The 24,974-nt window shown below is 57.9% G+C and overlaps 9 protein-coding genes across 9 annotated transcripts; 6 read left to right on the top strand and 3 right to left on the bottom strand.

The window, feature by feature from the left end:
* Nucleotides 1-243: 243 nt before the first annotated feature.
* On the bottom strand, nt 244-1,786 carry CcaverHIS019_0209000 (uncharacterized protein; the record flags this gene model as incomplete). The annotated part of the gene is made up of 2 exons (XM_060597963.1): nt 244-1,386; nt 1,430-1,786. The coding sequence occupies 2 exons, from the start codon at nt 1,784-1,786 to the stop codon at nt 244-246; spliced, it is 1,500 nt and encodes a 499-aa protein (XP_060454804.1).
* A 2,242-nt stretch (nt 1,787-4,028) lies between these two features.
* On the top strand, nt 4,029-4,980 carry CcaverHIS019_0208990 (uncharacterized protein; the record flags this gene model as incomplete). The annotated part of the gene is made up of 3 exons (XM_060597962.1): nt 4,029-4,070; nt 4,163-4,377; nt 4,773-4,980. The coding sequence occupies 3 exons, from the start codon at nt 4,029-4,031 to the stop codon at nt 4,978-4,980; spliced, it is 465 nt and encodes a 154-aa protein (XP_060454803.1).
* A 1,314-nt stretch (nt 4,981-6,294) lies between these two features.
* On the top strand, nt 6,295-8,158 carry CcaverHIS019_0208980 (uncharacterized protein; the record flags this gene model as incomplete). The annotated part of the gene is made up of 6 exons (XM_060597961.1): nt 6,295-6,631; nt 6,666-6,726; nt 6,761-6,863; nt 6,896-7,648; nt 7,684-7,946; nt 7,981-8,158. The coding sequence occupies 6 exons, from the start codon at nt 6,295-6,297 to the stop codon at nt 8,156-8,158; spliced, it is 1,695 nt and encodes a 564-aa protein (XP_060454802.1).
* A 649-nt stretch (nt 8,159-8,807) lies between these two features.
* On the bottom strand, nt 8,808-10,908 carry CcaverHIS019_0208970 (uncharacterized protein; the record flags this gene model as incomplete). The annotated part of the gene is made up of 4 exons (XM_060597960.1): nt 8,808-9,487; nt 9,528-10,496; nt 10,537-10,635; nt 10,671-10,908. The coding sequence occupies 4 exons, from the start codon at nt 10,906-10,908 to the stop codon at nt 8,808-8,810; spliced, it is 1,986 nt and encodes a 661-aa protein (XP_060454801.1).
* A 1,018-nt stretch (nt 10,909-11,926) lies between these two features.
* Nucleotides 11,927-12,704, top strand: CcaverHIS019_0208960 (uncharacterized protein; the record flags this gene model as incomplete). The annotated part of the gene is made up of 2 exons (XM_060597959.1): nt 11,927-11,957; nt 12,091-12,704. 2 exons carry the CDS (start codon nt 11,927-11,929, stop codon nt 12,702-12,704), a joined length of 645 nt encoding a protein of 214 aa, XP_060454800.1.
* A 1,290-nt stretch (nt 12,705-13,994) lies between these two features.
* CcaverHIS019_0208950 (uncharacterized protein) lies at nt 13,995-15,221 on the top strand (the record flags this gene model as incomplete). The annotated part of the gene is made up of 1 exon (XM_060597958.1): nt 13,995-15,221. One exon carries the CDS (start codon nt 13,995-13,997, stop codon nt 15,219-15,221), a length of 1,227 nt encoding a protein of 408 aa, XP_060454799.1.
* Nucleotides 15,222-15,966: 745 nt separating this feature from the next.
* On the bottom strand, nt 15,967-16,525 carry CcaverHIS019_0208940 (uncharacterized protein; the record flags this gene model as incomplete). Its single annotated transcript, XM_060597957.1, has 3 exons — nt 15,967-15,991; nt 16,067-16,379; nt 16,477-16,525. The coding sequence occupies 3 exons, from the start codon at nt 16,523-16,525 to the stop codon at nt 15,967-15,969; spliced, it is 387 nt and encodes a 128-aa protein (XP_060454798.1).
* A 1,060-nt stretch (nt 16,526-17,585) lies between these two features.
* Nucleotides 17,586-20,408, top strand: CcaverHIS019_0208930 (uncharacterized protein; the record flags this gene model as incomplete). The annotated part of the gene is made up of 10 exons (XM_060597955.1): nt 17,586-17,647; nt 17,723-18,329; nt 18,363-18,476; nt 18,511-18,695; nt 18,729-19,011; nt 19,047-19,112; nt 19,144-19,937; nt 19,969-20,030; nt 20,064-20,348; nt 20,383-20,408. The coding sequence occupies 10 exons, from the start codon at nt 17,586-17,588 to the stop codon at nt 20,406-20,408; spliced, it is 2,484 nt and encodes an 827-aa protein (XP_060454797.1).
* A 393-nt stretch (nt 20,409-20,801) lies between these two features.
* Nucleotides 20,802-21,945, top strand: CcaverHIS019_0208920 (uncharacterized protein; the record flags this gene model as incomplete). The annotated part of the gene is made up of 2 exons (XM_060597954.1): nt 20,802-20,949; nt 21,047-21,945. The coding sequence occupies 2 exons, from the start codon at nt 20,802-20,804 to the stop codon at nt 21,943-21,945; spliced, it is 1,047 nt and encodes a 348-aa protein (XP_060454796.1).
* Nucleotides 21,946-24,974: the final 3,029 nt, after the last annotated feature.

Below are 24,974 nucleotides of genomic sequence, written 5' to 3'. Positions count from 1 at the left end.
ACTCTCATGAGTGAGAAAATCTAAGCTCTTCCTCACCCGTTGCGCGTACTTGATATAGCACTACCTGCCCACCAAGCAGCCCAGAGCAATGCAGTAGTTTGGTACATCCCATGCTAACCCGTAATAGCCCCATCCCGTATACAATCCGCGAAACTCCTTTACAGGCACTCCTCACGTCCCTTCCTTGTCTTGCCCCCTCCCACGTCCCTTCCTTGCCTTCGCCTCCCCCTCCCACGTCCCAAATTACAGTTGGTAACGGAACTTTGCGTCACCCTCAATGACAACCTTGCCCCGATCGGCGAGCTTGTTGCGCCACGCGAAGAAGAAGCGGAGACCAATGACGGTGACCGACTGGAAGGCGTTAAGGCCAACGACCGACCACACGCCAGTGGGGTAGCCCTGCTTTGACTCCTTGTCCATGAAGAGAAGCGAGGCGAGGATACCGCCAATACCACCAAACGCCACAATGAGGGCCGAGGTGTAGCCACGCTTCGACTGGTTGCGGATCGAGCACTGTGCCCATGAAATGATAAGGCCAACATTGCCGTTGGCGGCGCCAACAGCCAGGAAAGTTCCGGCGTAGCGGCCAGCCTTGAGGTGCTCAGGAAGCTGCGAGTAGAGGATGGTGCCGAGGATGCTCTGAAGGCAGCCAGAGAGGATCATCCATGCACGCATGTTGCGGTACTTGTCGGCAAAGTAGGCATGGGCCAGGGCGGGGACGACGGCCCAGACGTAGGGTGGTGCGAGAAGAACCTGAGACATGGTGTCGGTGAAGCCCATGCCGCGGAGAATACGAGGGAGGAAGTAGGACATTGAGTATGAGCCGAGGGTAGTGACACAGAACCAAACGGCGAAGAGCCAGATCTTGGGCTCGCACATGTACGAGATGAACTTTGCCTTGGTCATCGGGTCGGCCTCCGAGTCACCACGGTCACGGTCGATGCGCGTGATGATCATTTCCTTCTCCTCGGGGGTCAAAAAGGTCGAGCGATCGGGGAAGTCGACAATGAGGACGAAACCAATGATAGCAATGACGACCGTGAGGATACCCTCGATAATGAAGATCCAGCGCCATCCCGAGAGGCCCGCAATACCGTGCATCAGTGAGATGGCGTAGCCGAGGAGGTTGCCAAGACCGCCGATTGCGATTGCCGTGATGTAGAATACGGCACTGCGGCGGGCCATCTGCTTGCGAGGGTACCAGCAGGCAATGAGGTACGCGGCACCTGGGAAGAGACAGGCCTCGAACATGCCTAGGAGCGCACGCATACTCGCCATTGCCACCCAGTTGTTGGAGAAACCAAGACCAATGGTCACCAGGCCCCAAAGGAATACGGCACTGGCAAGCCAGTAGCGGGGACCGAACCTGCGAAGACCCAGCTGAGACTGAACATTAGAAAGAGCCAGCCAACAAGCCCAGAAAACTCACCGGCAGCTCAAAGATGATGTATGGCGGGAAGAAGAGAAGGGTGATGATATTGTAGCGCGACGAGCCGAGGTCGAGCTCGGCGTGCATGGCCTCCTTGTTGGCAGCGCGGGCGAGCGAGACATTCTTGCGATCAATTGACGAAATGCAGTACATGGCAATAAGAGGCGGAATGAGGCGCCAGTCAATCTTGCGTGTCGTCCTGTTAATGAAATCTTGATCGTAGCCATGGTCGATATCGACGTAAGCATCGTGGATCTCCTGTGCTGATGCCTTCTCATCATCGTAGTTGTCGATGTGATGAATCTCCTCCGCTTCCTTCTGGTCAATAAGGTGGGGAGTTGTGCCTGTGGAAGCCATTGTGGAGAGTGTGTGGGGGGTTATGATACATTGTGAGCCTTTATGTATCCATCAGGTTCCAAGTCAATCGGCCCACTTGTTCTCATGTTGAAGGGGGATAGAGTTCATTCGCGCCGTGATTCCGTCTGTCATTCCTACCGGCGCAAAGGTCAGAGGCACAAAGGTCAGAGGCACAACGCCAATGTGATGGTGTAAGGTCTGAGAACCGCGGCGTTCGGTTTCTCTTTGCCTCGCTATTGTCAAGCGATCATCTATTGCTGAACACTGAGGCGTTCTTGGCAGGGTTAACTCCAAAGCGGGGCCAGTCAAGACAGAAGGGGCACCGCAGTCAGTAAACCAAGGACGATGTCATCTGAATGCTGAATGGGCCGGCTCGGCTGAGTAGAAGGCTTGGCATTGCGGTATCTTGCGGTGATCATATGGTTGGTTGTGATTGCGCCCCGGGTCACACGGCTGTGTCGTATCGTCGTAACAGTAAACTTGTATGATCTCTAGAGCTTTACCCACCCAATAGAACTGCGGTTCTAACCAGGGGTTAGTTTCAACCGAGGTTAGGTGGTGTACTGTAAGCTCTGGCAGGGGGAATGGGTGGGCAAGTAGCGCCGTAGTGGGTTTACGACGAGAAATGTGGATATCGGGCGTTGTCAAATGCTGGTTAGTCTCTCTGTCAGTGGTGACAGGACAGGGAAGGTGGAGCGGGGTGAGAGGAACACGTGCCTGCACGTGGGGTGTCGTACGCCTCTCATTCTCCTTCTGGGGTGAACATGTGCTCGTCAGCCTCATCTCATTCCCTTCTTCAACCGCTCTTCCTCTTACTGTAGTAGGCCCTTATCCCGCCCAGGAGACTCCGCTCCACCCCACAACACCCCACAACACCCCGCAGTACCGACGAGGTATACCCAGCCCACCCACGATCGCATCGTATCCGCTATTACCACCCTTTGGCAAACTCTATATCCGACACCGTACCCAATCCGGCGGCGTTGTTCGATCCGCGACCCATTCTTCACGATACCCAAGACTGCCGAACACCGGCCCAGGAACGCCAGGCGAGGACCGTTTGTCAACAACGGACTGTCCGTGCATTTCAGTCCCTAGGATGTCTTGGCCAAGCCCATCTACACCTCCCGCTACCAGCTTGCCATGTTCTGGGTGGTCCGTGCCTGGAATTTAAACGACAAGAGCCGGAATTGTCATGTCCGCGACGCACCAAACCTTACCGCCTTGTACAGCATCCGAGGCTATGGCCGTTACGGTGTGGATATCGCCTCAGCAAGCCACGCAAGTCCCAGGTCTGAGAGATATTGGACTTGGCTACCTTGGCATCGGCGGAACACGTCTGCGAGTGTTAGTGCAATCCGTTCGAACCGTGCCGTTCGAACCGTGCACGGCAGCATTCCCATGACGTTCAGCAACCCCAATGCCCATATTGTGCGTAGCGCTGTTTGCGTCAACACCGAACTCCAATGCCCATATTGTTGGTGGCGCTGTTTGCCGCCCACGCCGCCAACGACGTCCTTGCTCGGCATTCAGCGTTCATCGGCGATAGCGAATGATCACGCGGCATCCCGAACACCGAGCGGCGAACCCCGCTACTGTGAGGTTATTCCACAGTACTAAACAAACCCTCTCCTCATGTCAGGAAACAAGGGGGGTATTGGATCTCGGCGCTGCCGCGGGCCACCAATGAGGCTGGGTGGCAAGTGGGCAGCGGGCAAACCAATTCATGCTCCACCTCCACCAAACAGGCACGATTCTTCACATTGAACGGATTTCGGTGTCGGCTTCGCTGGTGTAGAAGGCCCATCTTGCTGGCCGTGGGCTGTGCTATCAGTTGCTGCATGTTGCGTGCTTGAGAGATAAGGATGGGTTGGGCCCAGCCGACTACTCACACGATTGATTTAAAGGCAATGGTCTGGCGCTCTGTGAGGTGTTTGCCCTCTGCGACTGTGCTTGGGCAAAATGAATTCGACCTGTCATTGATCCAAGACCCAGGGCAGTGTAGGAGGCGTGACGGACCGAATGGTGGCCTGAAGATATGACTTACATGTACCTCTGATATCTCATTATCAGCTTCGTATCGGTTGGTGAGACTGGAATTGGGGATGCCGCGACCGGCAGTGGGGTAATGCGGGGTGGGGAATGTTGCAATCCGGCCAACATGCCGACGTACTGTACAGTACAAACAATGGCCATAACTGGCTCATGGAACTCACACTCTACCATCATCAACACGCCAAATATGTTCACCGGCGTTGCTTTCATCACCGGCGCCACATCTGGGGTGAGTTTTGCGGCCTTTCCATGTCACTCTCTCCTCACCTACCCATCTATCCTCTCCTCCACTGAGCCCACCTTGACAATAACTGATGGCAGATCGGCCAAGCTACAGCCCAATCTTTCGCCCGCAAAGGTGCCAAGCGCATCGTCCTCGTCGACTTGGGCGACCTCTCTGTCACCGTCTCCCTCCTGAGGGGTGTTGAGACCCTATCAGTCCAAGCGGACGTGAGCGACGAGGCACAGGTGAAGGCCGCGATGGCAGCAGCTGTGAACAAATGGGGTCGCGTCGACTATGCCGCGATGGCGCAGCTGTGAACAAATGGGGTCGCGTCGACTATGCCGCAAACTGCGCGGGCCTCAGTTGCCCACGTGCCAAGTTTGCCGACACCGAGACCCAGGACGTCAGTATCCTCCCGACATTTCTGATCGTATTTTGAAAGAGGTTGGCCGTCAACGCGCGCGGCTGCTTCCTCTGTTCTCGAGAGCAGACCAAGCAAATGCTAACCCACGAACCTCTACAGACCTCGCTTGGTCCGAGGAGAGCACAGCGCGGAGCAGTTGTCAACGTCGCATCAGCCCTAGGGTTACAGGTGCGGTGGAACATTGCACCGTACATGCAGTCGTCACCCTGGCCAGACAGGCATGCATCGATCATGGGCCGGAGGGAGTCAGGATGTGAGTCCGTGTGAGAGGGAGCTGATCCCAGTAATAATGATGCGCCAGGACTTGTCGAGACGCCCATGACGGCTGGGCAGGTGATCACCGAGGATTCCGCCCCAGATGTCCTCCCCATGGCCCGGCCCGGCATGCCCGAAGAACTCGCGGACGTGATTACGTTCATGTGCTGCGAGGAGGCGGCGAGCTATGTCAATAGCGTGATGTGGTCCGTTGACGGTGGGCCCATGGTGCACTAGCGGGTTTGCGAGGAGCGAGGAGCGAGGGAGCGAAGGAGCGAGGGAGCACAGGTAGACGTACAGTAGTCCAGATGCTGGTCGGTTCTGAAGCAATGGTTAGATAGACTCATCCTTTGTTTCTTGGATACTGAACTGCTCCTACAAGGCAAGTCAGTGCCTCGCCGCACGGCTCCGTGCTTTCTCTCCGACATGCTATCATCGGGATCTACAGTACATTAAATGCCGAGTCCGAAGGAGTCAAATATGTCCGAGATCTCAGAAATCAACAACAGCTTCAGAACATCCTGCACATATGTCCATCCATTCTTGGCCTTGTCAGAAGCAATGCGTTCGCCTCCACTAGCGTGAACGCGTTACTTCCCCGGCATATATATATATATAGTCTGCTTCCTCCACCAACTCCACATTTTCGCCCACCTCAGGGTCGGCCTCTCATGTCCCATGCATTCCCACGCCACATTGTTTGTCAAAGTGCTGCGTGACAGTCTTGTGCTGACCATCGTTGCCCAAGACATGCTACGGTTCTCTCCCAACTCCACAATGGCCAATAGCTTTCATTTCCCAACTAAAAAGCGATCGCAGCGTCGCAGATTCGCATCACAAAGGGGGCTTGTGAGGCACTGACTCCCGTGGAAGGCACCTTTCCGCAACCTATTCCACAGTGACTCATGCTAGTGCCTTCCCAACCTATTCCACAGTGACTCATGCTAGCCATCGTACTAGACCATGTGCACGTGCATCAAACGATGCCTCTGAATCTGGCGAGTAACCGCGAGTTTGACATTCCTGTCCGCTTAACGAGCCGAGAAGCGGCGTTGGCCGTCGGTTGCAGTCTGTTCTCATCCGGACTCGCGTGACCCATGGTCGAGAAGGCCACGCCGCTGACGGGCGTTCCAGTAGCCCGGACGCCATGTTGGTCGGCATAATAAAAGACATTCCTTGGCCGGTCCTTGCAGGCCTCTGAGGTCCCAGGGCGCCCCAGCACCTAAAATGCCGTCATATCATGGTCGGGGTCTGCAGTAGGGGACAGGAAATTGGCCGAGGTACCACAGGGTGTTCGGTGGCGGATCTCGGTCATGTGCACTATAGGCTGTCCCCATCACACCTCTCTCTACATGAGCCTCCGAGAACCGGCATTTGACCGTCACGGTTAAGCGCGGCGCAACAACAGCGAAGCAGTCACATGCTGCCTGTTTGACGTGTTCAGGAGCCAAGTGAAGCGCGAACCGCTCTTGGCACACCCTGGTGACCGGCCTCGTCCGATTACACTTGTTATAAGAGAGATGGGCGACATTTGTGAATCCTCAAGACAGTATGTCCAAGAAGCCGTTATCCACCATCGAACACCTAGAGCACGCCCCGTCCGACCGTGAGTCGGAGAAGGGTTCCTTGGCCGAAGTTACCGTCGCGGCGCTCGACGGCGAGGGGCTCGTCAAGTCGCGCTTCGACCAGCTCACTATCCGCGAGGCGCTATGGGTGTTCCGTCGCTCCCTCGTTGTGTGTTTCTTCGTCTTCACCGGTCGTATGCTCGAGTTCTTTGAGATTGTCATGAGTGGTGCCATCCTCGCCAACCCAGGCTTCATCAAGCAGTTTGGAGACCCCAACCGCGCAGGCAAAATCAAGGGTGTCGGCGCCCTCGACCCAAACTGGGGTACGTGACCATTCATACATTAGCTGACTCCAAGTGTCCGCTTGGGCTGTGATCTTGAGTGCAGGGCAGATCTTCGTTTTCCTCTGGATCTCCTTGTGCGTTGTTAACCCATCCTGGGGCTGACAGTAGCTTCACTGACCGCTTTGGTCGCAAACCTGCCCTCCTTCTCGCCTGGTTCTTCATCGCCATCGCGATGGTGTGCCTGACCCTCGCTCGCACCCCTGAGGTCTGGGTACGTTACCAGGCAATCAGCGCTGACCACAGCTGGTTGGCCGCCTGTTCACAGGCATGGGTACAGGCATCATCGCCGTCGTTGCGGGCCCGTACGGGATGGAAGTGTGTGCGACCCGAATTCGCGGCATCGTGCTCTCAGCCGCCATCTTCTGGGGTGCCATTGCGACGCTGGGTGCATCCCTCATGATGAATTTCCTCACCCTCCGCGACCCCATGAACTGGCATCTGCCTGTGTACGCGACCTGGGGCCCCGTCGGTTTCATGGCCATCTGTTTCCTTATCGTTCCAGAGTCACCGTGGTTCTACGCACGGCGGGGCAACAAGGAAAAGGCCGTCAAATCACTCAAGCGCCTGTACGGTAATATCCCCGATTACGACTTTGACGAGGAGTACGGAATCATCGCCAAGACAATCGAGCACGAGCGTGAAGCCATCAGGCGCAACAAGGCAACCTCGTGGACCGACCTATTCAAAGGCACCAACGGCAAACGCACCTTTGCATCGCTTGTCATTGCCGCATCTCTCCAGCTCGGCGGATACCCCATCCTCTACACGTATTCGACATACACTTATGCCCTCGTCGGGATCAAGAACCCGTTCCAAACCAACATCATTACTGCGTCCGTGCAGTGCGGCACCGTCCTTCTTATGATGGTGACATTCGACAAATTCGGCCGCCGCCCCTTTGTCACTTGGGCGTACTCGTTCCAAGCCCTCTCCATGTTCTTGCTCGGCTGCCTCTCGTTCATCCCCTTGACTTCGCCGAGCCGTGTTCCCGCTATTGTGAGTCTCCATCTCGGTGGCCTAGCTAACATCAGACGTTCATAGCATGTATGTGGGCATTCTGTGGCACAATCTCGGGCAACAGTCAGATCATCTACATCACCGAGCTCCCCTCGGCCTATCTTCGCCTCAAGACTGGTGTCCTCGCTCAAGGCCTCAACAGCGCCCTGGGCATCGCCGCCAACTTTGCTAGTCCGCCGATGCTCCTTGCTCTGGGTCTCAAAGCCGGTTTCGTATTCTTTGCCGTCGCTACTCCCATCGCTGCCCTCCTCTGGGTGTTCCTCCCCGAGACCAAGTGGTGAGCTCGACGTATTGGTGTCGCTAATTTACAGGCGATCCGCGTCTGAGATTGACGAGTTGTATGAGCGCAAGATCCCTGCATGGCGCTGGGCCAAGACACGCACCAATGCAGAGGAGCAGGTCGAGCAGGCAATCCAGCAGAGTAAGGCTGAGGGCGAGACCCAGGCTGCAGCCGAGGCGAACGCGTCTGACGACTCGACGAGCCGGTAGAGAGGGACAATGTTGAGTGTGGCATGACAGTCATGACGGCGAGGAGAGAAGACTGAGGATTGAAGGATGACATGGATCAGAAGCGTTGTAGAATGAGCTTGTAGGGAAGATTGGGATGCCCCTGTGTAGATGTATGTGTACTGGGGACTTAACGGGAAGTATGTGCTGACAATGTCGGTTTATTCAATCAACGCTGGTGATTCAGATGTGCCACGTCCAAGTACTGTACCGCTCATCTCCGACCGCCACAGTTCGTCGATTCGCAACATTTATCTGACGTTTTTGGCATCGTGACTGCCCATCTGACCTCTGTTTGTCCCGGGTAAGCCGTTCCATCCCCGTGGCATCATACCCGAAATGCCGACAGCTGGCCGCCACATGCGTTATCCTCGTCTTCCCTGGACCGACGGCGTCTGGCATCCACGCCACTGACGACATCGACAACTGTGTGCTGGTCAGCAGGTGCGCATCGATCCGCGACCTGTAAGGAGGCAAGAAGCGGCGGACGACTTCCTCCAAGACCAGGCCCCGCAACCGGAGTGGCTACCGCAATATTCGAGCGTCTGCCTGCCACACGGCATTAAACACATAATGAGACATGATTATACATCTTCTGCACATGCACATGCACTCTATATCTCTATTCTGCCTATTGCCCCTTGTTGGACATCTCGATTCGCGCCTTGTTCTCTGCGGCCTCGACCTTTTCGAGAATTGCCTCATCTGTAACCTCGTCCTTGTTGCGGAGGTAGATCTCCTTGTGCTTCTCGACATTGTTGTGGTTGCTGTTGAGCTCCATTTCCTTGGCGAACAAGGAAATAATAAAGGCGACGCATGACGAGACAATGGCCGCAATGAAAAGGGGGCGCATCGCCTCCGAGTATGCGCGGTTGACGAGGTCGTGCGGCTCCTGACGACGAGCGCGGCGAATGAAGCCGAACACGTTCGCGCGCTCTTTGTCGCTGAGCTCTGGAAGGTACCTCTTGAGGTTGGCGGGGACTTGTGAGTTCCAGACGGAAGCAGAAATAGAGCCTGCGAATGAGCCGCCGAGTTGAGGCACCATGTGCAGGACAGCCATGGCGACAGCGAGGTCGCGGTGGGGAACGGTAGCGGGAGCGGCAACGGCCGTGGTCGTCATGATGAAGCCGGCACCCATCGAGATGATGGTCTTGGCAACGATGAGCATCGCGTCCGACTGGTGGTTGGACTGCCAGGTCATGTAGTTGAGGCCCTCGCCGATGATACGAATAGCAATGCCCGCGAGCTGGATGTACTTGTACCGCTTGGTCCAGTACAGCAGGAATCCGGCAATGGTAGCGAAGAGGCAGACTGTTGTCAGCGATGACCGACATGAACAGATGTTACTCACGACCGGTGTTGTGGATGTTGGAGAAGAATGTGTAGTTCCTGTCGCTCCATTCAGGCTTGACGATGTAAGCCCACGAGTTGTAGTACGCGTCCGTAAGCTGACCCGAGAAGAAGTGGAAGAAGGAGACGGCGAGACAGGACAGGAAAGTGGGATTGAGGAGACGGCGTGGGCAGATGGGGCTGCGAGCGTAGGTCGTCTCCCAGACAAGGAAAGCGATGAACACGAGGCCACCGACGACGAACATGGCGATTAGGGAGGCGGCCTTGTATCCGCCGTTGGTGATTGGTTCGAGGGTGGGCGGGGCGAGGATGAGACCGAACGCAAAGGCGAAGAGGATCAACCCAATAACGTCGCCCTCCCAGAAAATCCAGATGGCGGTTTCCTTCCATGTACGCTGGGGAGCAGCACTCTCGCCTTCGAGGATGCGTCGGCGGGTGTACGAAGATGATGCGAGGGAGAGTGCGCCGAGCTTCTTGGCGCGGTGGTGGCCCCAGAACATGACCACAATGGCGGGCCCAACAGCCGCAGGAACAATGATAGCGAACATGCCGAAACCCCAGCGCCAGCCCTGTCCGTTATCCATGGACAGCGCACGGATGTCGGCGGTGATGAGACCAGCAACAAATCCGTTCAGCACAAAGGGAAGGGAATAGCAACCCAGCACGACGCCGCGCCACCGGAGCGGGGTCATGTCACTGATGAGGATGTGCATGACCTGGTACGTGCCAGTGCGGCCGGCGGTGTAGATGGCCTCGCCTCCGACAACGGCGTGAATAGTCGGCGCAGCGGCGACGATGATGTATCCGATCGTGAAGAAGGCGGCGGAGATGAACAGGCCTGCAGGTCGGGACATGATATCGCACACCTTGGCTAGGATGGGCATGATAACCGCCGAAATGAGGTTGTTGATGACAGCGATGAGACCGATGATTGTGTGCTTGCCCCAAAAGGATGTTGCGAACGCAGCGTCTCAAGGTCAGCTGCGTCTCTCTCAAAGTCGGTGACTCACAAATAGCGGTGGTGATGACGGCGAGGGACCACACGTATGCCACAAGCGCAATGGACAGCCACAGGAAGAACAACTTCCACCCCTTTCCGAACACCATGTCTGCTATCAGCGGTGTGTCGGAGAGGCCAACTTACACAGAGATTCAATCTTGGTGACACCGATGGGCTGCTCGAACGACACGCGCGTGTCTGTGCGCGACAGCCCGTCCGAGACGGTACCCTGGGAGAGCTCAAAGGCCGTCTCGATAGGTGTGTCGAGTGTCGACTCGACATCGTTTCGCCTCTTGTCGGTCTCGACCTCGGCAGCAGCGTGTTGGGTCACTTCGGGGGTGCCCGCCCCAACCACAAAGTTTGCGCTTGGTGTACTGGCCATCTTGATGTTCCAACTGGAATATGTGGGCGGCGTCAAGACGTCCTCCGTCTAAGTAGTAGGTGAAAGAATGACTGCGCAGGCCGTTGATACAAAATTCAAGCCGTCCAAGAGAACAAGCAACGCCGTCGGCTCGCCCATTCCACAAACCAGAGTGGAGAAAATTGTCAGGTCGGCCGCCGGTGTGTGGCAGACCAAACACAACCTGGGCGGTGTTCACGACGCCTCCCCGGAACGCCATACTGTGGAGCTTGCGCAGTTTCAACGCCGGATCACGCGCGCATATGTCGCCCGCATCGGCCGACTACTATCAGATAACCACTGACACTCGAGACCTGCAAACCCGAAGGCCTGTGATTAATGCAGACGATCAGCGCCGGGCGGCGCAACAGGCCCGTGCCAATTTATTGTTAGATACCTGAGGCGCAGGAAGACCGCGGGATCTCGGTAAGGCAAAGAGGCATTTACCCACAAGGCCGGCAAGAGAGTCAACGGAGGGCGTCGCAGGATCAGGGCTTATAGTTCCACGACGGCGGAATCCTCTTGATGAATGAGGTGGTCATTAGGTAGATGAGGAGAGAAAAACGGAACGGCGCTCAACTTTTGGCTGGCACAAAAACCCTGCCAAGACACCGAGACAAAGTAGGGTTGAAAGCGGATCGACATATTTCCCTACCAGCCAAGAGGCTCATCGGCCGAAACGTCACTTTATCAGATATACAGTGAGCTCTGACCAGAACACTGGGCCAATGGGGACCAATCTCCCTTCTCCCATTTGCCGATGCATCTACAGTCGGCGAGGTTCCGAACAAGTCATTACGCCCGTTCGCAGTTCGCTGGGTGGTCACAGTCCAGGGGAATGTACAGGGATGGGCCGGTAAGTACCTCCGGAATACGCCGCTTCACGCGAGCGCGTGGGCGCGTCCGACTCGGCCTCCCCCTCCATCTGGGTACAAGATGGCCTGGTTGAGCTGTTCTTGACTTGCTTTCCCCCATCCACTCACTCGAAACTTTGACCAAAATGCGTGCCGCCCTTATTCTCGCTGCCGTTGGTGAGTACATTCGGAGGGACGCGAGATGAGGTCGCTTTCTATCTATGTGGGCGATGCTCAGGCTTGCTCTTGAACCACTGAATCGAATCGGCAACGTCCTTTAGCGCCCAACAATTTACAGCGCTGACTCCAGGCGCCTCTGCCGCGTCGCTCGACTCCCCCTTCCTCTTCTCCCGCCAGGCCGGCATCGCCGGCTGCGAGGACCAGTGCAACCCCGTCATGGACTGGGCCTTGGTCTGCCGCACCGACATCAACAAGTGCATGGAGACCTGTGATGCCGAGCTCCTCGCCACCTCGGACAAGTGCGTCGAGTGCATGCAGGCGACCAACCCCGAGGAGGCCGTCAAGATCCAGGCCCGCGTCGACCCCATCCGCCAGATGTGTGGCGGTGAGGCTGCTGCTTCGCCCTCGCCCTCGGCGCCGGCGTCGGAGACCTCCTCCGACCCCGCTGCCGCTCCCTCGTCCGGTGCTGCCTCGCCGTCCGCCTCCGCCTCCGCTCCCTCGGAGTCGGCTGCGGCTTCGGGCTCGGCTCCCGCTTCGGCTTCGGCTCCGGCTACGGCTTCGGGCTCGGCTGCCGCTCCCTCCGGCTCTGCTGTTTCCTCGGGCTCGGCCAGCGCCTCCCGCTCGGTGTCTGGTTCGGCTGCCGCCTCCGCCTCGACCCCTGCGACCACCTCTGGTTCCGGCGCTGGCAAGGTCTCGCTCTCGTTCGGAGCTGTCGCCGCTGCCGTTGCCGCCTACCTCCTCTAAGCATATGTAGCTAGACTAGGCGCTGGCGTGATGATAATAATATACGAGCTTCCTGAGGTCCCCACACGGAGTGCGCGATAGCGCCCAGCGGATGCTATTCGCCATCTGAGGGGTGATTGATGCGTAGGATCGGGGTGACCGCGAGATCTTGGTCCGGTATTCCGGCGTGCCTCAACCAGATGACCTCCACTCTTATCTCCACCACTGAACATTACATCCTCTTCTGAAACATCTCCATCACTCATACTTGCCAACTCGCTATCAACCCTACTCCTCCCCACGGGCTAACGAATCGCTTTGAACAGCATCTGACCCCAGTTCGACATGTCTGGAACAACGCAGACATCGTCGTCCACTCACCTCGACCACCTCCCTAGCGCCCAGAATCCATTCTTCCTCCTCAGATCGTCGACAACATCTTCGTCCAACACGGCGACCGAGTCCGCCACTCCCTGATGGACCTTTTTCATCTATGTGGTCGCTCATGCCTTGACCCGATGAGCCATCACGATCCGCATCTACAACTGACGTGTGCCGTTAGCATCATGCCCGGAGCATGATCTCGCGTCTTGGATATTCAAGGCTCCTTGGGTGTCAGATACTGCATGGGGAAGCGCTGGTTCGCCTTCTTCCCAAATGACAAACCCAGCGCTCCTGGACAGGAACCACGCGAGATTCCTGGCGTAGCAAGTGGGACGAACGCAACCACGTCTCCTCTGCAGCCACAGCCCTGCGATTTACCCAACCGGGACTCGCATCATCCGCCCTATCCAGGTCCTTTGCTCGGGGGGCAACCACGTCGATGTCGACAGCCGCTGACCCGGCATCTCGCCTCACTGCCCGGAAAGGAGTGCCGGAAGAACACGGCGTTACCCAGCCTCATGCTGACCTGCTCACTGACGCTATCGCTTTGACCTTCGGGCTCGGAAGGAGGCGCTTCGCAAGCCACGTCCAAATGTGAAGCCTCGCAACCCACGTCCAAAGGCCAAGCTCTCTCGCCTCATGTGCCGTAGTGCACCTCCCAACCCACCTGCAACACATACACGCACAAGCCCAGGTCCGGCCCACGCGGGCTGAAGCTGTGCAGACGGCCATTGTGATGTGATGCGCATTTGATCGAGTCGAGAGCCGCTCAGTTCGGGCGTGTGAGGGACGATATTCGCGGCCCATGCGTGTGCTGCACCCGCACTGACCGCCGTCTTACATTGCCTGCCCGTCCTTGTTATCCATGTCCATGTCCATCATTCCTCATCCTTCACCAACTGCAGCATCTCACCGTGCACGCAAACCATGATCAACTACGCTCGCTATCCGGACATCGTCGAGCGCATCGCCTTGCACGCAGGCTGGCGGACCCAGCTATCCTTCCGCGCGGCCTCGCGGAAGCTGCTTGCGTTCGTGGACGCACTACTTTTCGAGCACATCGCTATCGATCTCTCTGCCGCAAGCGCGCAGAACGCCAACCAGAAATGTGCGCTCTTGCGCCATCCTATTCGACACCACGCACTCCCGCTGATCGAGTTCCCGTTCTACCATCCGACCGCAGAGACAACGGGCAGCATACGACTGCTCTCGCCCACGCCGCCGCCAAGCGCCCTCAGCGCTCTGTACGCCTCTCTCATCAATCTACCGTCCGCTCTACCGGTTCCCCCTGTCATCGCGTCCAAGCTCTCGTGCACCACGACCGACTGCTTTGATGACAAGCTCCCTCTCCTTGGCGCCCGCGCGTCTCCAGCGGTACACGTACACCGTGCCGCTTTGACGGAGAGGTGGGAGCGTGCTCTGCGGCTGGCCTCCGTCGTCGAGCTACGTGGAGACTTTGACCCCGCCGCACTATCCTTCTGGTCACCCGGGGGGCGGGTGAAAAAGCTCCTTGCACGCCGCGACGTGGCGCTCGTTCTCGATCAACGGTGGGGCTCCGGCATCTCTCCCCTCTCCGGTGACACTTGGGTGTGCTGGCTCAACCCCGAGAATGCACCGCGTGGCGCGTTCGACCTCGCACCCCCTTCGGGCGCCTGCGCCGTCGTTGCCAATTTCGAATGGCGGCGTGGTGCCGAGCTCTCATTCGACCCAATCGCAGCCTTCCTCGGCAGCGACGAGATCACTGCCATTGCTTCCGCGGGAGGCGAAGTCACACTCGTCTTCCACGTCCGAGGCGAGCGAGAGGACTTGCGCCCCATGCAATCCGCAAAGAGCCTCATCGAGGCCCTCGCTGCCTTCCTCGTTCCCAAGAGGTACGAGGAAGAGCCGACCCTCACCCTTGTTGGATTAGAGGGGATGGACGACGCCGACGCCTTCGCAATGGCCTTCGAGGTCCTCGAACCCCCGCCGCGCCGGTCCGTGCCCACAGCGTGGTGGTGCCTCGCCCGTTCGCTCCAGGAACACGCGGGCATCTGGTGCCCCGACCGCCTCACGCACCTCACCATTGACCAATGGATCACCTCGGCTGGTCGCCATGCGTCGCTCATGGTTGACCCCGCACCGTTCGTCTTGCGCCCCTTCTCTGTAGGGGGTTAGAAGATCCATGCGCCTGTGCTTTGTTATCCTCTCAGCTGTTGTCACCCAATGTACATTCATTCTGGCGTCGACTGGGGAAAAGGCAGGTGCTCAGCACCTGGTTCCGGCCTCCCTTTCCAGCCACAACACAGAGCATTAGACTGACCAAACTCAACTCGCCACCAAAGCTAACAATCTTAGGTTTCTTTCCCCCCCCTCCTCGTATGGTGTGCAACACACCAACCATGCCAGCCACGACACTGCTAGGAGACCAACGTCCTTTGGAATCGCACTGGAATCTGGGCAGCATCGATCTGAAGCCGCGGCCTTGCCGCAACCCCTCCCTGCAACCTTGACCTTGCCGCGATCGGGAGCCGCTGACCCTGATGCCGGGAAGGTGCTTCGCGTCGTCCTGCTCGCAGCGGTTGGCAGCGACGGCACCAACGACGTCGGACGATCCAAGATCGGCACATCCAAGGCTCCACCACATCGAGGCTCCGTGATCGAAGCGTCACATTCCTCAGACCCAGCTCGCGATTCGCACAACGTTGATGACGTGATGTCAGCAGCATGTTAACGACGTTAGTAGCAGCGACCTATGTCGGCATAGTTCGATTGCGGTCTCGGCAACTTCGGCATGTCGGCAGCAAGTTCGGCAGACGTGCAGCATGTTCCAGACCACGGAATCGCCCACGACACGTGAGCTACACGCGGGATGGTCTTGTTCTGTCTCATCTTTCGATTTCCATGCATACTGGAGTCTTGGTTAAGGAAGGGCAAGCGCGATGTAGCTGGGGTCAGCACGTGGCCGCGTTCCCATTCGTGGGTATCCCTCCGAGAGGACGTGACTGCCTTGTCTCACTCACCCAATAATCATGGCAAGGCCGCCCAAGGGGGTCACTGGCCCGAGGACCTTGCCAACCTTGTCGCGTGCGAGAACGAGGCCAAAGATGCTTCCTGAGAACACGAGGGCACCGCCGACGATCAATCCCGCCGCCATCTTGTACCTCCGCAGGCCGAGAGCGACAGACGGGTGGGCGCTGAGTGCGAGCAGAGCGACGCCATTGTAGATGAGGTACGAAGAGCCGGTCATCCATGACTGGTGCGACGACTCGGGAAGGTCGAAGCGCGTGCGGAGGGCGTGCGCGCCGAACGCGCCGAACGAGATACCGGTGGCGGCTTGCGTCAGCGCTTGACTCTCAAGCTGGGGTCCGGAAAGGTTGCGGAGAAACAGAACAAGTGCTGGTCGCAATGGTCCAGCGTTGGGAATACGCACTGAGAGCGGCGCCGGTGCGGAAGATGTTCTGGGCAGTGAGGGCAGACATGGTGTGGAACAATGGACAATGGTAAGGGAGAGGAAGGTAGAAGTCCACTATGATGTCCTCTGCCGGCCGAAACCTCCACCGGACACGTCGGCCATTCCCGCCTCTGTAAAACGCCACCAAGCATTGATCTCGACGTCATCAATCAAAGGCTTTGCAGTCGCGCAGTCGCGCAAGATCAAAAGGTGGACGACATTCTCGGTGAACAACATACTTGAAGTCATCGCTCTTGGGCTCTGAGAGTTACAACCATGCTTGCAAGCGTAGTCATCAACTTTGGAGGAATTCCGCACCTTCCCGCAGATGATCACTCCAACCTGCGAGCGTGGTGAGGCCAAGCTCTGCGCTGATGACTCCGACCTGCGAGCGTGGTGAAGGCCAGCTCTGTGCTGATGACTCCTTACTAGAGGACGCTTGGACTGGCAGCAGGAAGCGACAACCCCATGAACATGCCGTGAAGCACAACGAGATTTGTCGGGGGGACGTTATGTCGCGGCCAAGAAAGGCGTCACAGCCACCGCAGCTCTTAAGCTGGGCAAAGGTTGCTTTGGAATGGTGAGTACGAGAGACCATTAGGTGTCGACAGGCTCGAGAGAGCTTTGGCTTCTGGAGCTGCCTGCTAATATAGGCAAGATACTGATGGAGCATCGCAACAATTGAACGGTTTACTCCGAGTCACCAAGACTCCATGTTCCGCCCCACTGGGTCAGTAACTAGCGCCAACCCAAGCTATCCAAGCTCGACTAACGAATAGGGCACCCTCAACCTTGAGGGAATGCGGATACACCCACGGACGCGGTAGATACGGGCCAACCTCATCAGCCAAGTGGAGGTCGGCCACCCACGTTCAAAACCCCTTTCGCACGTTCTTCCCAACTTCACCGTACTGTCACCAAGTGACCAACCGCCTATTTCGGCCAGACTGAGACTACATGCCGAACGCGATGATGCTACCTGCACGGAGACGGGCTTGACCCCGCAGACGTGGCATGCTGCACGAGTACAAGAGCCTGGCGCGTCTAATGTCTCTCTGACACTTTCTCCCCGCGACTGTCATCTCAACATGATCAAGCCCACCCAGGCCGCGCTCCTCGCGAGTGGATTTCTGCTATTCACTGGTCTCACGTGAGTCATCCTCCTTCTTTCCCGACTCTATACCGTGACGCCAACCTCCTCCTTCGTTGAACTCGCTCACGTCAGCCCGATCAAGACCCTCCTCGCGCCACACCTCGATATGACCCCCGCCGTCCTGGGATGGTCCCTCGCCTCCCTCGCATGGGCTCTTGTCCTCCTCGGCGTCTCAAGTGTGCTCCGTACGCCGCTGATCTTCGCGTGGAACTGCTTCGTCAAGCCGTTCCTTCCAGTCAACAAAGATGGCGGACAGAAGGCGCACCTCGACGCGTTCTACGAGGGTCAGGCCGACGTGTACGACAGCACCCGCACCCATCTCCTCAAGGGCCGTGAGACGATGCTCCAGCTCCTCGCCTCACACCTGAAGGCGCAGCCAGTCCCGCCGTCGGAGAAGCACAAGAAGCGTATCTGGGTTGACATTGGCGGAGGTACGGGGTGGAACATTGAGCACATGGACCAGTATCTTCCACACACGTACTGGGACGCAATCTACCTTGTGGACTTGTGCGAGCCGCTGCTTGAGGTTGCCAAACGTCGGTTTGCCGCCAAGGGATGGAAGAACGTCCATGTGCTGTGCCAGGACGCGAGCAGGTTCGTGCTCCCCGAGTGGGAGAGCGGGGAGCTTGACCCCCGCGGCTCGCTCACCGCCATAACTCTGTCGTACTCACTCTCCATGGTGAGTCGTACGGTCCTCCGCAGCTGACATCAGATTCCGCCGTTCTATCAGCTCCTCGACCGCTGCGACCAGGTGCTCGACCCACAACGCGGTCTCCTCGGTGTCGTCGACTTTTACACCTCCCGCGACGCCGGGGTCAAGGAGAGGGTGAGCTGTTGAGATCCTAATGAGCTGACGTCAGGCCCTGGGAACCCAGAGCAAGCGCGTGTCCTGGATGGCCAAGTGGTTCTGGGAGTGCTGGTTCGAGTTTGACAATGTCCACCTTCACCACTCGCGCCGCGACTACCTGGAGTACAAGATGGGCACGATCAAGACCTACAACGCGCGCAACAATTTCCTCAACTCGTGGTTCATCTCGATTCCCTTGTGAGCAATTGGTCACAGTTTAGCTGACAACAGTTACATCTTCCTCGGTTGCTCGCGCCAGCGCGACGCCACGGCTGCCTCGCGCGCTTTCGAGATCGAGGCTGGCAACCGCCTCGGCCAGGGACGCGGTGGGCTTCTCACTCCTTCGTCCCCGTTCGCTTGCTCTCCTATGTCGTCGCCTGAGAAGCTCGGTGCCGTTCCAGAGATCACCATCGGCCCTGCGGCCATTGAGCGCGCTGTCGCCGAGGGCGATTACACGCAGACCCTTTTCGATGCTGGTGCGCCCCTCTCGCCTTTCCACTACCAGCTCCGCAAGGTGAGTAAATGCGTGTGATAGTTATCTAACCTCAGGCCTGGCGCGTCCCCTACCTCGAGGAGAAGGTACACCAGGAGTTCCGCACGCACATCTACGGCTGGGTAGGTTTCCATTTGATAACGCTGACCGCAGACGTGGGAGGACCCTGACGTGGACGTCAAGCGTCTCGGTCTCAACAAGGATGACGAAGTTCTCGCCATCACGTCGGCAGGAGATAACGTGTTGCATTACGCCCTGGCGGCGCAGTGCAAGCGTGTGCATGCGGTCGACATGAACCCGTGCCAGGGTCACATCCTCGAGCTCAAGCTCGCCGCGATGCAGACGCTCGACTACGCTGACTTCTGGCGTATCTTCGGCGAGGGTGCACACCCGGACTTTACCAAGCTGTTGACCAGCAAGATGGCGCCATTCCTCTCGAGCCATGCTTACGCGTACTGGATGAAGCACGCAGACCAGTTTCAGCGCAACTTTTATTTCCGCGGCTACTCGGGCTGGGCTCTGCGCCTGGCTCAGATCGCGTTCTTCCTCGCCGGCGTGCGCGGCGATGTTCAGCGACTTTGCAAGGCGTCTAGCACGGCCGAGCAGCAGCGCATCTGGGACAGTCGCCTCCGGCCAGTCATCCTGAACAGCATCATGCTCAAGGTTCTCGGTAGCCCCGCTTTCAACTGGCATGCGCTGGGCGTGCCCCGCAACCAGATGAACTGCTTCCTCGCAGACGGCTCGGTCTCTGACTTTGTTCGTGCGACCTTTGACCCCGTGCCCGGGTACTCGAACATCAAGGATAACAACTACTTCTACTTCCTCTGCCTGAATGGCCGCTATACGCGCTCCTCATGCCCTGCCTACCTCAAGCCGGAGGGGTTCAAGGCGCTGCGTGACGCCCGGGTCAACAACGCATTGAAACTTCACACGGACACCATCCTCAAGTACGCGCTTGTGAGATTGAGCTGACGTCAGTGTGCTCCGTGGCCTTCCTGACGAGAGCTTAACCAAGGTCATCGTCATGGACTCAATGGACTGTGAGCTACTGAGCTGAAGACAGCTGACAACAGGGTTCGACCCGATCCCCGCTGATCGCCCGCTCCCGCCAATCGACGCGGCGCTCGACCAGGCTGAGGAGTCGCCCGAAGCCGCGCTCGAGCACCTCCGGTCCGAACTCGATTTTGAGATCCTCGAGATGCGCCGCGTCCTCCGCGTTGGCGGGCACGCAGTGTGGCGCTCGGCAGCCAAATACCCCTGGTACAGGCAGCGCTTCGAGCTGGCGGGCTTCAAGGTCGAGCCAATCGACATCCGCGAGAACAACCAGGCGATCGACCGCGTCAACATGTACGCGTCCTGTAAGTCTATGACGTGGGACCCAGCTAACGGTAGTCTGGCGTGCCGAGAAGATGGCTTAACCCTATTCCCCAAACTACAGTATCCCCTATACCCCGCGGAGCCCACGTGCAGCGTACAAAGATGCATACCAATCGATACTGCAACGCACGTTGTTTCCATTCCCACAACTGTCATCAGCACGTTCCTGAGCCAACAGCTTTCTCAGGCACCATCTCATCTCGGCAATAGGACCCCAGGTTACCGGTTAAACCTCGGCCACACCACGCTTGCTCACCTCATACCTCGCAGCCCATGCGGTACCACCTGACTTGCTGGCACCATCCGCACCATCCGTACCATCCGCAAAGGTCTCACTAATACTCGTGCACTGGCCATTTTTCCATCCGTTGGATCTAATCGATAACCGCTTGCTCACGCGACCTCGCCTCAACTTCATCGAGATGAGCACCACCATGCCCGTCGATCCCGCTGGCGCCGCCGTGCCCCAGCCGCAGGAGGGTCGTGACTTCATCCGTCCGATTGAGACCCGCGACCGCACCACGGTTGAGCAGATCGTCGGGCAGGCGTACATGGAGGACCTTTCCACCGCGAACAATAGCTGTGAGTCAGCCAGCCTATAGAACAAACGGCCACACCGTCGTTACCGGACTACCTCCTCCCTTCTGGCGTATTCCAAGGTGCAAGGAGCTGACCGCAGTCTACCGGTCCCCCATGGTGCTGGTCAGCATCATTGTCGTCGGCTTCGCCATCAATTTCCTGATCGGCCTCGACAAAGTGCCTGTCACCAGCACCTTCGGGTACGCGCAGTATCTTATCGGGCCGTGCGTAGTCCTTCTTCCCACGCTGGCAGCCATCGGGTGGATGCAGAAGCCGAGCTTCAACAACAAGCTCAAGGACAAGGTTGCGGGCTGGAACCAGGGACTTCTGGAGGAGTACTACACGCCTGACGTGGACGCCATGTCGGGCGCCTGGGTCTTTGAGTACAAGGACACGATCGCTGGTGTCGTCCTCCTGGACGCGCGCAACCCCGGCAAGGAGATTCCTGCCGTCTCGCCCAGCTCTTCCGGTCAGTCCTCTGCTCTCCCCGAGGGCTGGATGGAGCGCTTGAGGGAGCAACACAAGGCCAAGCCTCTTGCCGATTACACCGCACCGCGCACCGCCGAGATTCGGCAGCTCAACGTCCTCGCCGCGTACCGCAAGCACGGAGTGGCGACCGAGCTCCTCGGCAACGCGCTGGACATGGCATTCGGTCTGGCTCCCGGCGACAACGAGGCGAGCGACAGTGGCAAACAGGCGACCGTGCAGCGCGTGATTGCGCTCTCGTCCCCGTTTACTGCTGGTGGTGACGGGATCTGGGAGAAGATGGGTTTCGTCGCTGTTCCCCCGCCAGTCCTCAGGCAGGAGCTGTGGCGCGAGGACGAGGCAGTTGGCCTCAACTTTTGGCAGGGACGCTGGATGATGGTCGACCGCGAGTCGTGGATCAAGGCCAGGGAGAACCTCTACTCCCGCTTTGCGCCCAACGACGGTATGGAGTTTGGGGAGGGACGGGATGTCGCGCCGGACGGAAGCTTGATTGAGAAGAAGAAGGACCAGTAGTGCGTGGGCCAGTGATTCGTGGCTGGGAAATCAGTACAGTAGCTCGATGTACTGGTGGCAAAGATGAGAAATCAATATGGAGGCGAGGTGGTCTGGTCTACCTCAGCTCTGGGAGGCGAGGTTGTCTGGTCTACCTCAGCTCTGGGAAGCGATGAGCTTACTGCCGCTACAGTAGAAATCGCAAAACTTGTGAGCGAGGGGTGTCAGTCCACGGCGAAGGAAACGGAAAACTAAACAAGGCCAGAACACGGCTGGAAGGAGGCCAGAACATTGCGAGCACGAGGTCGAGGTCAGGACATAGCCAAAACAAGGACAGGACGAGGCCGAGGCCGAGGCTACCGAGTAGGCCAGGGAGGTGAGTGACCGAGTGACCATCACAAATACGTTACAGGCCTCTAAACTTGTGCAACTGGGGTGGCCAGGCTCGACAGCCGGACAGACGCTTTCGTAACGTGCAACGTGAGTACCATACACTCTCGTCCGACAGGCGAGAGCAGGACCGTAAGGGCCGGCGCCAGCGTGGCGGTGTCAGCTGCGAGAACCGGATGTCCCTCCTGCAAACTCAGAGTGAACCGGCGTTGCCAAGATGACCAAACCTGACCTCGAAGCTCCTACACTTGTGGTTGTCAGACACTTTCTCGTAAGCAGGCGTCGAGGAGAGAGGTGTGAACGAAATTGGGCCCGGAGAGCCGACCGAGCTGGAACCCGAACTGCGCAATCTGTCAGCAACACGCAAGCGTTCGATGTCAACGTGGCTGCCGAGGTAACTGGCGTTCACACCGGCCGCCATGGTCGTCCACATGGGCAAGGATATGCAAAATCTGAGTGTCCAACGACGACAAATGGTTTTTAGTTTGACGATTACGACGCGCTTTGTACAAGTGGCAACTCTCGCCGCGCGGCGCGCGACTCCTCAACTCAGCATTCCAATGTACGCCCATGTGTTGACAAGGCACTAGGTGGCGGAGTTGGCCGTATGTGCTTCAGTCGATGAGTGTACCATGTGTACTCAGAGTGTACATTGAGGCAGAGGTGCCACATTCCCCCTCAAGGATCAGCGTAGCGTGAGTGGCAACTCGGCCGAAATCGGGCGCTGCTCCACAGCTTACAGACGCGGAGATCTATGCGCGCCCCACCCAAAGTTTGTCACAACACTTACCCAATAAACTGGGCAAGCTTGGCGGTGACGTGCACGACACCGGCACTCGCCGCGCCACGAGGTCCTCGCCGCGCCACTAGGTAGTCGCCACGCCACGAGGTCCTCGCCGCGCCACTAGGTAGTCGCCGCGCCACGAGGTGCTCGCCGCGCCACTAGGTAGTCGCCGCGCCACGAGGTGCTCGCCGCGCCACTACGCCCTCGCCGCGCCACTAGGTCCTCGCCACCCAATCCGGAAACACCGCGGATGCAATGCAACAAGTGACAGGGAGGTTGCTTGGAGTGATTAGTAAGATCCCTTGATAGGACCTGTGCCAACTTTGATCCCCCTCGGATGCTTGGCCCAAATTGCTACCGAAATTTCCTTGCGGGCCGTATCCAAGGAGTTGTAGCAGTCACATCGGGCGGACATGCCGTATCCGGGCCCCCGGGTCGTTGGGTCAAGGCACTTACATGCCGGATCCAGTTGCAGGCACGAGTGAACGACGGCATCCATGCCGAGAAGGCCTGCGCCGCCTGTCCACCGGATAGAACTCAATATTAATGTAAAACATCGTCCTGCAGGTTTGATGAAATCGAGAAAACAAACTGTTGCCTCGATTCCACGCCACCATTGTGTTTACTGCAGAACTCTGCATCCCGGGCTTTCGGGGTCCGTTCAGCCACCTCCGTCATCAACCCCAACCTGCTGGCCCAGGTCTGTGGGTACCTAGGGCATCCGGCTTGGTGGCGGTCGCGACGAGCCCAGCCCAGTCCCGCTGGTAGATCACTTCGTTTCAGGTTTCAGGCCTCGCTAATGCTGCCCATCTCCACCAGATCCCATTCCAACGGTTCAAAACGCCACCACCTGACCCAGTTGTTCAGACACTCCACGGTCAGGGGTTACCATTGGGAGGCTAAACGGGCATTTGCAGGGCTTGGATAGCTTGGTCCCGTGGTTGCCAGTCAGCCAGCCCCACACGACGTCAGGAGCATTTTAGTGCGTAAGCTAGGCTAGGGATGAGGAAATGATGCTTGAAGAAGCTGAACGCAAAACTCACCGATTCGAGGGATGCATCACTCCCGGTAGTGGCGTCAGGGAGGAGTCATGCTTCGGCATGATTCACAGTTGTGCAGGGTGTATTGCTGCGCATCAAGTTGAGGTGACGTTCAGTCCACTCAAAAGCCAGAGACGCCTCCAAAGAAATCACCGACGGTACCACGGTGGGCACCATGGTTCATTCAACTCGATGAGCGCTCATCGTTTTGGGGTGTATCTGACAGGCGTGAGTGACGTTGTGGGGGAGTTCTGTGGAGCCGAACGGAGTGGAGTGGCAGGGATTCTGTTGAATCTGGAGGGTGTTTGGAATGTCACTGGCGCGAGGATTTTTCCTGGATGCCGTACAAGTGACTGAGACCACCAGGAGATGTTGAACAGGAGAAATGCGACCTGGTGAGAATGGGAAACAGGGAGCTGAGGTGGGAATTATACATGACTTAGGTGTCGACATCAGCTGGAAAGGATCGTGAGTACGGCGTTCCAGTCTAGTGTTGCGCCCAGTCCCAACCTGAAGACTCTTTCCCTTGGTCACTAGCTTTCGAACGCCAAAGAGGTAAACAGGTCCGTGTGAAACGTTAGTTCAGCGTCGTCAATCGAGTCGTTGAGGGTAGGGGAGCTCCACCGCCATCGCTGCATAGTACAAGTGATCGATGTCCCCCCTCCCGAAAGCGAGGAAGCTCGCCGACAGGTGCAACCAGCTGCGTCGATTCCAATCAACCCCAAGGCTGCCGTCGGAGGCAGGGTATTGCCTGGGAACCAAGCTGTGTGTGTGTTGTTGGGGATTCAATTGGGGTTCTGGCAAGGGTCGATTCCAGTGCAATTCCAGTGCAGTTC

Source organism: Cutaneotrichosporon cavernicola (assembly GCF_030864355.1).
Source record: "Cutaneotrichosporon cavernicola HIS019 DNA, chromosome: 2".
In the NCBI taxonomy this organism is placed as follows: domain Eukaryota; kingdom Fungi; phylum Basidiomycota; class Tremellomycetes; order Trichosporonales; family Trichosporonaceae; genus Cutaneotrichosporon; species Cutaneotrichosporon cavernicola.
Note: the sequence above shows the minus strand (reverse complement) of the source record. Positions and strands in the feature narration are given on the sequence as shown.